The sequence below is a fragment of the Indicator indicator genome, chromosome 41 (genome assembly GCF_027791375.1).
Source record: "Indicator indicator isolate 239-I01 chromosome 41, UM_Iind_1.1, whole genome shotgun sequence".
NCBI classification, from domain to species: Eukaryota; Metazoa; Chordata; class Aves; order Piciformes; family Indicatoridae; genus Indicator; species Indicator indicator.
In genome coordinates this window covers 517,719-528,309 of record NC_072050.1, presented here as the reverse complement: position 1 = coordinate 528,309, position 10,591 = coordinate 517,719, and the positions used below count along the sequence as shown (strand labels likewise).

General features: G+C 63.7%; 1 protein-coding gene across 1 annotated transcript in view; it reads right to left on the bottom strand.

The window, feature by feature from the left end:
* Positions 1–1,717: 1,717 nt before the first annotated feature.
* The window catches only part of LRP1 (LDL receptor related protein 1), a 69,857-nt gene continuing 60,983 nt past the window's right edge, over positions 1,718–10,591 (bottom strand). The window contains exons 70-90 of the mRNA XM_054397081.1: positions 9,679–9,785; positions 9,192–9,324; positions 8,871–8,990; positions 8,211–8,333; positions 7,798–7,941; positions 7,583–7,717; positions 7,340–7,459; positions 6,809–7,080; positions 6,515–6,693; positions 5,961–6,067; positions 5,710–5,826; positions 5,076–5,252; positions 4,632–4,772; positions 4,090–4,263; positions 3,789–3,950; positions 3,302–3,476; positions 3,020–3,124; positions 2,773–2,837; positions 2,503–2,590; positions 2,144–2,288; positions 1,718–1,858 (exon numbers count right to left, since the gene is read on the bottom strand). Of these exons, the coding sequence (XP_054253056.1) occupies positions 1,718–1,858; positions 2,144–2,288; positions 2,503–2,590; positions 2,773–2,837; positions 3,020–3,124; positions 3,302–3,476; positions 3,789–3,950; positions 4,090–4,263; positions 4,632–4,772; positions 5,076–5,252; positions 5,710–5,826; positions 5,961–6,067; positions 6,515–6,693; positions 6,809–7,080; positions 7,340–7,459; positions 7,583–7,717; positions 7,798–7,941; positions 8,211–8,333; positions 8,871–8,990; positions 9,192–9,324; positions 9,679–9,785 (2,930 nt within the window). The remainder of the gene's footprint in view (positions 1,859–2,143; positions 2,289–2,502; positions 2,591–2,772; positions 2,838–3,019; positions 3,125–3,301; positions 3,477–3,788; positions 3,951–4,089; positions 4,264–4,631; positions 4,773–5,075; positions 5,253–5,709; positions 5,827–5,960; positions 6,068–6,514; positions 6,694–6,808; positions 7,081–7,339; positions 7,460–7,582; positions 7,718–7,797; positions 7,942–8,210; positions 8,334–8,870; positions 8,991–9,191; positions 9,325–9,678; positions 9,786–10,591) is intronic.

Sequence of the window (10,591 nt, the reverse complement as noted above, 5' to 3'; positions counted from 1 at the left end):
GAGAGGTGAGGGCACACGAAGGGCACACGGAGCGGTGGGGCCACGGCACATGGAGGGGGGGCACAGGCGGCACCCCTCCTCCGGCTCCGTTCTTGAGGGCAGTGGCGCCATCTGGTGGCGTCTGCCGGGAGCGCGCCCAGCGCTCGGTGCTTAACGCTCAGCGCTCAGTTGGCCTGAGGCTGGCGTCCAGTGCCCAGTGCCCGGGGCTGGCACCCACTGCTCAATGCCCAGCGCCTCACGGTGTTTCTGCCAGGAAGGAAGGAGCCAGTGCGGCAGCTACAGCAGCTCGGGGTGCCCTGAGAGGTGCCTCCAGCAGCAGAGAGCTGTCACACACCTCTGTGCACACACATGCATCACCCAACATGGCACAAGGGCACTGCCACCCCCTCAGCAGCCCCAGTGTGCCCAGATCACCCATCGTGGGGGTGCTGCATGGGGACCCCTGTGTCCCCTGCCTCAGTGGGATCCTTCTGCCTTCACCTCCCCACCTCACCACCCTGCAACCCAGCACCTCTGGGCTTTGAAGGTGTCAGCACCACAATGCCCAGTGATGCAGTGCCCAGTTGGTACCAGGGCTTGGCACATCCCTAGCCCCCCCACAGCACCATCCCTGCCCATCACCTCCATCCAGCCTTTGCCACCCCTCAGAGTTCTCACAGTCTCACAGCCCCAACAGCACCACAGTGACACGCCCCCCTCCCTGCCCCACTGCACCTTGTCAGCCCTCAGAGCTCCCGACAGCACTGCAGTGCCCCCTCCCATGACCCCTCCCGTGCCCCCCCCCCTCTTTCCAGCATGCAGCAGCCTGGGCTCAGTTTTTACAAAGTTTATTTATAACAATATCTGTGTTTTTGTGTTTAGTTGTAAAGGAAATCCAGCAAAAATTATTAAAACGTTTTCCCCCCAACAAAAGGCTGGGGTGCCCCCCCCGCCCCCCACATGCTTTCCTTTATCTCTACTATAAAAGCCAGGGCACTGCCGGGGGGGAGGGTTTTTTTGTTCTTTTCCTGTTAAAAAATGTGCATTTTGGAGGGGGGGTGCAGGAGACAAACCTGGGGGAGGGGCCCACCGGGGACCCTCTGCACCCCACCAGGGCTGGGGGCAGCAGGGTTTGGGGGGGGGGGCGGCGCTTTGTCCTTGTCCCCTGTAACAGTCGGGTAGAGGGGGGGAGGGAAGGGGAGGTCTGGGATGGGGTTTGCAGAGGCCAAGCTGCAGGGGAAAAGAGGGGGACATGGGGAGGGGGTGATCTGAGGAGGGGGAGGAAACCCTGGAGAGGGTTGGAGGAGGGCAAAGCTGAGAGCTGGGGCAGCATAGCCCCCGCTCTGATGCCCTCCTGCCCATGCCCCACACAGCTGTAGCCCTGCACCATGGCACCTCCTGGCGCAGCATGGCACCGTCCCTGCTTGTCCCACGGCAGGGTGGGAAGAGGGTTGGGGGGGGGGGGAGGAGGGCAATGTAAAGAGATTTAAAATAAAACCAGAGGCAGATCTGGCCACGGGAGGTGCCCAGGCTGGGTGCCAAGGCTGGGTGCCAGGGGAATATACAGGTAATAATACTGCTCACATAGAAAAGTAATAATCCTTCATTTGTACATTTATACAGCGGCTCCCGGCTGCCCCCAGCCCTGCCCGCCCCCTGCCACAGCTATCTGTGCCAGGCCTGGGCACGGCTGCCCGCTTGGCCCTTTTTTCTCCCCCCCCTTCCCCAAATCCTGCCCCTATGCCAGGGGGTCTGCCAGGTCGTCGTCTGCACCCCGTGCCAGCAGCTCTCTCTTCTCGTCCGTGCTGGCCAAGGAGTTGCGGCTGTTGTGGGCACCCATGTACAGCGTGGCATAGACAGGGTTGGTGAAGTTGGTAGGCTGGAAAGAGTTGGAGGAGTGTGTGGGAGGGGGCACAGACACCTCTCTCCCCAGCAGAGAGGTGCCCTGAGGTGCCCCCTGCCCTGTGGTGCCTCGGTGAGCGCCGGGACCCAGCCACAACCTCCCTGCAGAACAGCAGCCCTGAGCCCACTGCTGGCACCAGCCCTGCTCACCACCTTCACCCAGCCTTTGGGACCCCTCAGAGCTCCCCCAGCCCCAGCCCCACCACGGTGACACTCCCCACCTTGGCACCCTCTCCATGCCAAGGTGCCCCCTGCCCCTCACCTTGTCGGGGTCCAGGGCGAAGTCGGCGTCCAGCAGCTCCCCGACATCGTCGTCAGGCTCCCCCTCGTACATCTTGTAGGTGGGGTTGCCAATCTCAACGTTCATGGCACCATTGGTCATCCTCTGGTGCTGGAAGCCCTTGGCACTGGGGGGGGGGGGGGGGGGAGTGAGAGGGAGGGTCAGCAACACAGGGTGCAGCGCCTACGCCCCCTGCCCATCTGTCCTGCACCACTGATGGGTGCAGAAACCCCACGGGCAGGGTTTGCATCCTGGCTGGCCCAAAACTGACCCCAAGATTCCAGCTGTACCCCCCCCAGGGCCCAGTCCAGGGGCACCATCAGTGCCCTGGCTCCACTCACCCTTTAATCCTCCACTTGTACCAGACAAAAGCCACCACAGTCAGCAGGATGAGCAGCAGCAGGATGGGGATGACGATGGAGGCTGTGCCTGCAGGACCAGAGGTCTGCTCAGCCCTGGGGGCAGCAGCAGGCCCAGCCCTGCCCCCCAGGGAAGGACCTGGCACTGCCCCACCAAAGGGCTTCTGCAGCTGCAGGGGTTTGGTGCTGAGCCCCATGGTGCACCCCCAGGCAGGGCTGTCTGGGGGCACTGTGGGCACTGTGGGCACTCACGGCTGCTCTGCTGCTCCCCAACGATGAAGTCCTCGCAGCGTGTCCCTGTCAGCCCCAGTGGGCACCTGCGGGGGCAGGAAGAGCAGCAGGGTTAGCAGGGGCATGCAGGGAGGGCAAGGGCAAGGTGGGGGAGGGTACAGAGCTGGGGGTCAGGGAGGGGTTGGCACACAGAGCGGGGTCTGTCAGTCAGAGCTGTCTCTGCCCCAGGGACAAGCAGCCCCCCAGCCCCAGCCCCAGCACTGCTTACAGGCACTCTGGCAGCTGTGTCTTGTCGCTGATGGAGCAGGTGCCACCATGCAGGCAGTAGCTGTCACAGGTCAGGCAGCTGGGGGCTATCTTGCCATCTGGGCAGCTGTGGAGCAGAGAAGATCAGGCACAGGTGTACCCCCAACCTACCTGTGCCCCCCAGCTTCGTGGCATCCTGTCAGCCATGGCTGATCCCCAACCATCCAGCCACAGGTTTCCTCTTGGGTCCTTGTGCCCACCACCCCCTCCCTCCTCCCTTGGGTTCCATGTCCCTGGTACCTACATGCAGGAGACTTCTCCACTCTGCTTGTTGATGCTGCATTTGCCCTCCTGGCACCTGGAGCATTTGTTGTCCTGGCACTGGGCGCCCTCAAACTGCGGAGGGCAGCGGCACTGCTTGGCACCGCTGGCAGTCATCTGGCAGATGCCATCGTTCTCACAGTAGTCGAAGCACTGCCCTGCAGTGGGTGCCGGGGTCAGGGTGGGCAGCCCCACAGCACCCCTCCCCTTGGACCACTGCCCTAGTGCCCCCACACAGCACCACAGCAGCCCAGGTCCTCAGAGATCATCCCCCAAAAGAGGAGGTTCTGGGGATCCAAGCTCTTTGGTGAAGCCCCCCCCCAGACACCCCACAGGAGGGCTATGGAAGTGCCCAACCTCGCAGGTGAGATCCCCATGGAGCATCCACCTGGCGAGCCAGGACCTGGGTGCCCAAGCTGCCAGGTGCTGTCCCCAGAAGTGCCCAGCAGAGTCCCCACCCTGGCACTCACGGTACTGGCAGCGGTCACCGATGAAGCCGGGAGGGCAGCGGCAGCTGGGCTGGTTGCCCTGGTTGACGCTGCAGCTGCCGTTGTGCATGCAGTAGTCGCTGCAGACCTGCTGGTTGCAGCGCGGCCCGGTGAAGCCGGTGGGGCAGCGGCAGGTTGGCATCCCTGGGGAGGAGAGCGGTCAGCCTGCTGCCCGCCCCCTGCCTGTCTGCCTGTCTGTCCGTCCGCCCCTCTCTCTGGCTGGCTGTCCCTCTGCCCGCCCCGCTGCCCGTCCGTCCGCCCGCCCCGCCGCGCCCAGGCTCACCGGAGGGGGAGGCGGCGCAGGTGCCGCCGTTCTGGCAGTAGTCCCAGCATTGGTCCACCTGGCACTTGTCGCCGTTGTACCGCGGCTGGCAGCGGCACTTGGCCTGCCGGCGAGCGTTCAGGAAGCAGCTGCCGCCGTTCAGGCAGACCAGGTCACAGGTGTCCGTGGTGGGCACTGGCAAGGGGCATGGGGGTCAGCAGGGCCAGGTCAGGGGCCCCTCACTCCTTCTCCTCCTCCTCCCTCTCCCACTCCTTCTCCCTCTCCCACTCCTCCTCCTGCTCCTCCTTCTTCTTCTCCCTCTCCTTCTCTTCCTCCTTCTCCTTCTCTTCTTCTTCTCCCTCTCCCACTCCTTCTCCTTCTCCCTCTCCTTCTCCTCCTCCTGCTCCTTCTTCTTATTCTCCCTCGCTCTCCTTCTCCTCTTCCTCCTCCTCCTTCTCCCCCTCCTTCTCCCTCTCCATCTCCTCTTCCTTCTCCTCTTCCTCCTTTTTCCATTCTCCCTCTCCTTTCCCTTCCCCCTCCCCCCCTCCTCCCAGCCCACCTACCGACAGGGGACAGTGTAGGGGAGGGGATGATCACGCAGGTGCCGTTGTCCAGGCGCTTGCCGTTGGGGCAGGTGCAGACAGGGCCGCTGGGGCTCAGCAGGCAGAGCCACTCACACTTCTTGCGGTCACAGGGGTTGGTCACTGCCAGGAGGGGACACTGCAGGGTGACCCTTGGTCCTCTTGGCCACCGTCACCCATAGTAGCTTCAGGACACCCCACACACCCCTACAGCTGCCCCAGCCTTGTGCCCAGCTCACCGTGGCTCCTGGCCTCCTCCCTACCCACCCCCGCTCTGCCCATCCAGATGCCGTTCACTTTGGGCATGGAAGTTGGGTAGCCTCAAGCTCTGCCAGAGCTCCCCTCACCCTCTGGCACCACACATCAGAGATGAGCACCTCCCTGCCCTGCCAGGAGCAGGGTGAGGGTGCCCAGCCCAGCACACACCCTCTGGCTGCTTGTACTGGTGGTACAGCACCACGTCGGTGGCATGGTTGAGGCCAGAGGTCAGGTTGGTGACAGCCTTGTGCCCGAACTTGTGGATCTTGAAGATGCGATTGTTCATGTAGGTGACACCATAGATGTAGTCCTCGAAGATGTCAATGCTGAAGGGGTGGCTCAGGCCTGGGGGAGCCAAGAGGGAATGCAGAATGGTCTTGGAAAAGGTCTTTAAGGTTACAGAATCTCAGCATGGTGAGGCTGGAAGGGACCTCTGGAGCTCACCCAGCCCAACCCTCCTGCTCCAGCAGGGCACCCGCAGCAGCTTGCCCCCAGGCACAATGGCCAGGGGTGTCTGGAACCTCTCCAGAGAAGGAAACTCCACAACCTCTCTGGGTAGCCTGCTCCAGGCCTCCAGCACCCACACACCAGAGAAGGAGAAACTTCTAGGGTGGAGTTTGGCCCCATCCTCCAGAACTCTACCCCTGAGATATTGATCAGCATTGACCAGATCCCCTCTGGGGCTGATCTCCTCCAGGCTCAACAGCCCCAGGAAAAGGGTGGAGGTCCAGAGGGTGGAGGTCAAGAGGGTGGAGGTCAAGAGGATGGAGGTCCAGAGGATGGAGGTCCAGAGGGTGCTCACCCTTCTTGCTGTCGATGGCCACCACAGGGTCGGTGCCGTTGAGCCGGATGCTGCCGATGACGGAGAGCTTGGCATCAGCCCAGTACAGTCGCTCGTTGTGGTAGTCCACGGCCAGGCCTGAGGGCACAACCCCCCCATGGTGAGCAACAGGCCCCCAGCTCACCCTAAGTCTCTCCTGACCAGGTGACCAGCAGAGCAGTCCCCCCATGCCCCCCAACACCTGACCCCTCTTGGGCCCCATCTCCCTTCACCTGTTGGCCACTGGATGTTGTCCTGCACCAGGGTCTCCCGCAGGGTCCCGTCCATGGCAGCTGTTTCGATCTTGGGGTGATTGCCCCAGTCTGACCAGTACATGGTTCTGTGGGGGACACAGGGGAGGTCATTCCCACCAGAGAGCAAGAGGGGGAGAACAGAAGAGTCCAACACTATGGTGGTTGAAGAGATAGTGAGGGAGGGGAGACACTGGCACAGGTTGCCCAGGGAGGCTGTGGCTGCCCCCTCTGTGGAGGTGTTCAAGGCCAGGCTGGATGAGGCCTCGAGCTGCCTGGGCTGGTGGAGTTGTCCCTGCCCATGGCACAGGGAGTTGGAGCTGGGGGATCTTGAAGGTCCCTTTCCACCCAACCCAACCCATTCCTTGAATCTATGCTCTCCTCACAGCGTCCTAGAGTCACCAGCAGCATGACCCCAGTGACCAACAACTTAGGCTGGCATGGAGAGCGATGGTGGAGCTTGGGCAGCTCCCACCTCAGATGGGCTTGGCAGTGGGAGGAGGCCAGCAGAGGGAGGAGGTGCTGCAGCCCCTCACCCTCGCAGGGGGTCCACGACGATGGCGTGGGGCTCGTCGATCATGCCTGAGATCAGCGTCTTGCGGTTCTCGCCCTTCATCTGTGCCACCTCGATCACATCGCGCCCGGAGTCCGTCCAGTAAATGTTGCCAGCCACCCAGTCCACCGCGATGCCCCGCGGCATCTTCAGCCCCGAGATCTGCAGAGGGCAGGGAGCAGGCAGGGGTGAGGGCAGGGAGTGGGCAGGGGTGAGGCAGAGCACAGCAGCCCCTCTACCCCCTCTGCCCCTTAGTGTGCCCCCTGGCAGGGCTCACATTGAGGTGCGTGACGCCGCCGTCGAGCTGGCGCCGGTTGCGGTTGGAGGCGGTGGAGGCACTGGAGGAGGCTGGCAGCTCGCGGAAGGAGATCCTGCCCGTGTGCCAGTTGGTCCAGTAGATGCGGTTGGCCTTGACGTGGATGTCCATGGCATCGATGCGGACGCTGGCATCGCCCTGGAAGGCAGGCTCGTGCGCGGCGTTGGGGTTGAAGGGGTACATGCTGCGGATCTTGTTGTCATCCGCGATGTACAGGATCTGGTGCTCCGAGCCTGCGGGGCAGCCGCGGCTGTGGCACCAGCAGGGTGGGCAGGGGGAGCAGTGGGGGCAGGGGGAGCAGGGGAAGAGTCTGCCCCGGCCCCTGCAAGGCATCACTGCAGCCTGGCAGCCCTTGGAGGAAGGGCTGGAAGCACTGGCATAGCCTGGGGCTCACCCACAGCGGAGGAGAAGGAGGAGTGGGGACAGTGGAGCAGGCACAGGATGGCACAGGGACGGGCAGGGGGCTGGTGGAGGTGCCCAGCCCCTCCTCACCTTCTGCCTTGCACATGGTCTCTGTCTTCATGAAGTTCTTGGTGCAGCTGCAGACGTGGGAGCCTTTGGTGTTGTTGCAGAGCTGCGAGCAGGTCCCGAAGCGCAGGCACTCGTTGATGTCTGGGCAGGAGATGTCAGTCAGAGGGCACCGGGCGGGGGGGGTGCCTCAGGCATCCTGTGACTACTAAACCCAACCACAAACCTGCCTCTGGACCCCTCCAGCAGCAGTGGGCACCCCCTCACCTTGGCAGTAGTTCTTGTCTGGCACCTTCTGGAAGCCTCTGCGGCAGCTGCAGTAGGAGCCAGACTGTGCCTGGACACACTGCGCCTCGTCCCCACACATGCTGCTGTTGGCCATGCAGTCGTAGGACTTGTGGTCTGGGGGGGAGGATGAGAGCTGTCAGCATCAGAGCTTTCTGCTGCCCCCAGCAGCCTCCCTGCCCAGCCCTGGCACCCACCGTGGGAGCAGGACTCCTCGTCAGAGCCATCCCCGCAGTCATCGAAGAAGTTGCAGCGCAGGTTGGTGCTGATGCACTGCTGGTTGCGGCACAGGAACTCATTCTTGTCCTGGCTGCAGCTCCGGGGCTTGGCCGTGGGGGACTCTGCAGGGGCACAGGCAGGGGCTGTGATGTGCCAGGCCCCACAGGACCCAGCACGGTGAGGCTGGGAGGGACCTCTGGAGCTCCCCCGGCCCAACCCCCTCTGCTCCAGCAGGGCACCCACAGCAGCCTGGCCAGGGGCACAACGGCCAGGAGCGGCTGGAAGCTCTGCAGAGGAGGAGACTCCACAGCCTCCCTGGGCAGCCTGCTCCAGAGCGCCCCCAGCCGGCCGCCGCGGCAGCAGCAGGGCACTGCTCCCCCGCGCCGCTCACCGCAGTCCCTCTCGTCGGTGCCGTCGCCGCAGTTGTCGACGCCGTCGCACTGCCGCCCGATCCAGAGGCAGACGCGGTCGTTCTTGCAGCGGAACGGTCTGTTGGGGGGACACTGGAATTTCACTGCACCGGCAAACAGAAACAAACGGTGGCGGTGAAAGGAGACGCCGGAGCCAGGCTGTCACACGTGTCCCGAGCTGCTGCTCGGCCTCTGCCTGCTCTCCGTGGCCCGGGGAGAGGTCCCCGGCCCTCCAGGGCGAGCGGCTCCGGAGGCTGAACAAAGAGATTGAAGCAAAGAAAATCGCCCCTGGGGGGGCCCTGCTGCAGGAGGGTCCTCACCCAGACCCTGACACTCAGGCTCCACTCCCCACCTCCTGCCCCCTGCCTCAGTCTCTGCCACTCCTCCAGGGTCACCTTCTGTCCCCTGCCTGGCTCAGTCTCTGCCACTCCAATCTCTCGACCAAAGCCACCTCCTGTCCCTTTGGCCCCACCAGCCACCCCCTGCCCACCTCAAGGGGATGTTTGGAGCTGCTAGAGGTGCCAACACCCCTTCTCCAGGTGCCCGCAGCAGTGCTCAAGCTGTGGGACTGTCACCCGTGCCCAGCGTGAGGGTACTTGGGGCAGAGGGGTGCCACGGGGGTGCCCCACGGCGTCACTCACAGCACTCCTCAGGGTTCTCATCGGAGTTGTCGCCACAGTCGTCCTCCCCATCACACTTCCATGCCAGGGGCTTGCAGAGGGTATTGTTGCACTGGAATTCATCCAGGGGACAGGTGCGAACTGCCACAGCAGGGGGTACATGTCACCCGGTGCCAACAGTGCCAGGCTGGGGCCAAACCCCCACTGCCAGCCACGCCAGGGGGGTCTCAGAACTCTGCCTGTGCCCTGGGGCCAGGCAGAGCCACAGGGCCACTCCCAGCAGGGCCAGAAGGCTGTGGGGTGGGGAAGGGGAGCGCAGGGGAGTACCAGGGCTGCCCTCACCCCCGGTGCTGCAGTTCTCCTCGTCTGTGCCATCCATGCAGTCAGCATCGGCGTCGCAGCGCCAGCGCATGGGGATGCAGTGCCCATTCTTGCACTGGAACTGGTCGAATTCGCAGCGTGGGGTGCAGTCCTTCTGCAGGGGGAGGGCAGGGCACCAGGCTCAGCAGGGACAGCGCCAGCTGTGCCAACCTCCTGTGCCAGCTCTCAGCCCCTGCTTGCTGGTGGTGGGAGACCATGGGCAGAGTGGGTCCTACATGTGGGCAGGGTGGAGGTGGTGCCAGGGTGCCCCTGGCAGGGTGGAGGTGGTGGCAGGGTGCTCCTGATAGGGTGGAGTTAGTGGCAGGGTCCCCCTGGCAGGGTGGGGGTGGTGGCAAGGTGCCCCTGGCAGGGTGGGGATGGTATAATGGTGCTCCTGGAAGGGTGGAGGTGGTGGCAGGGTGTCCCTGGCAGGGTAGGGGTGGTGCCAGGGTGCCCCTGTCCTTGGTACCTCGTCAGAGCCATCGGCACAGTCGTGGTCGCCATCACACTTCCACCTGCCAGCGATGCAGCGCCCATTGGCACAGGAGAATTCACTCTCAGAGCAGGGCCGGGGTGCTGGGCACACAAACACAGGGTGCCCCCTGAGCCTGGGCTGCCAGGGCACCAGGCCTCCCTGGCCAACAACTGGAGGAGCAGGGGGCACAGGTGACACAGACACACGTCCAGTGGCACTGGGGACAAGGAGGGTGCAAGCAGAGGCAGGGGAGCTGCCAGAGAGGGGCACGGCTGGTACCATCTCCAGGTTTTTGGGGGGCACTGCAGCCACAGACTCACTCCTGGCAGCTTCCACATCATCCACCGAAGGCAGCCCCACAGCTCCCCACAGCCCCAGCAGGAGGAAAGGGCCCTGGCCAGGTTTGGCAGAGCCATCCCCCCTGCTCCTTAGAGGGCATGGGGCAGACCCCTCACAGCTCAATGAACCCTCTGGGCTGGCACTGGGTGGCACGGACTGTGCCAAATCCATCTGCAGGAGGATGGCACACAGTATGGCCACCCACCTGGGATGGCTCTGGGGACCCTTCCCTGCACACACTGGGGCCAGCAGCCACTCTGGGCAGGGTGCAGAAGCCAAGAGGGCTGCTGGGGAAGAGGGGCACACGGGGGGTCCAGCTGGAGCAGGAAGGGTCAAAGTGGGGACAGATTCTGGAGCAGAGACTGAGCCATGCATGGGCCCTGGCAGCGAAGGCAGCAGAATCAGACCCTCCCTGACTGCATCTCCAGTGGAGGGAGAGGTGGTGGTGCTGATGCTCAGCTTGTCCAGTCCTGAGCCCTTCTGCCCTCACCTAGAATTTTGTATCTTGATTTGTTTCTGAGAGACTGCAGAGGGAATCAAAAGATGTTGGCAGGAACCTACCTCTGAG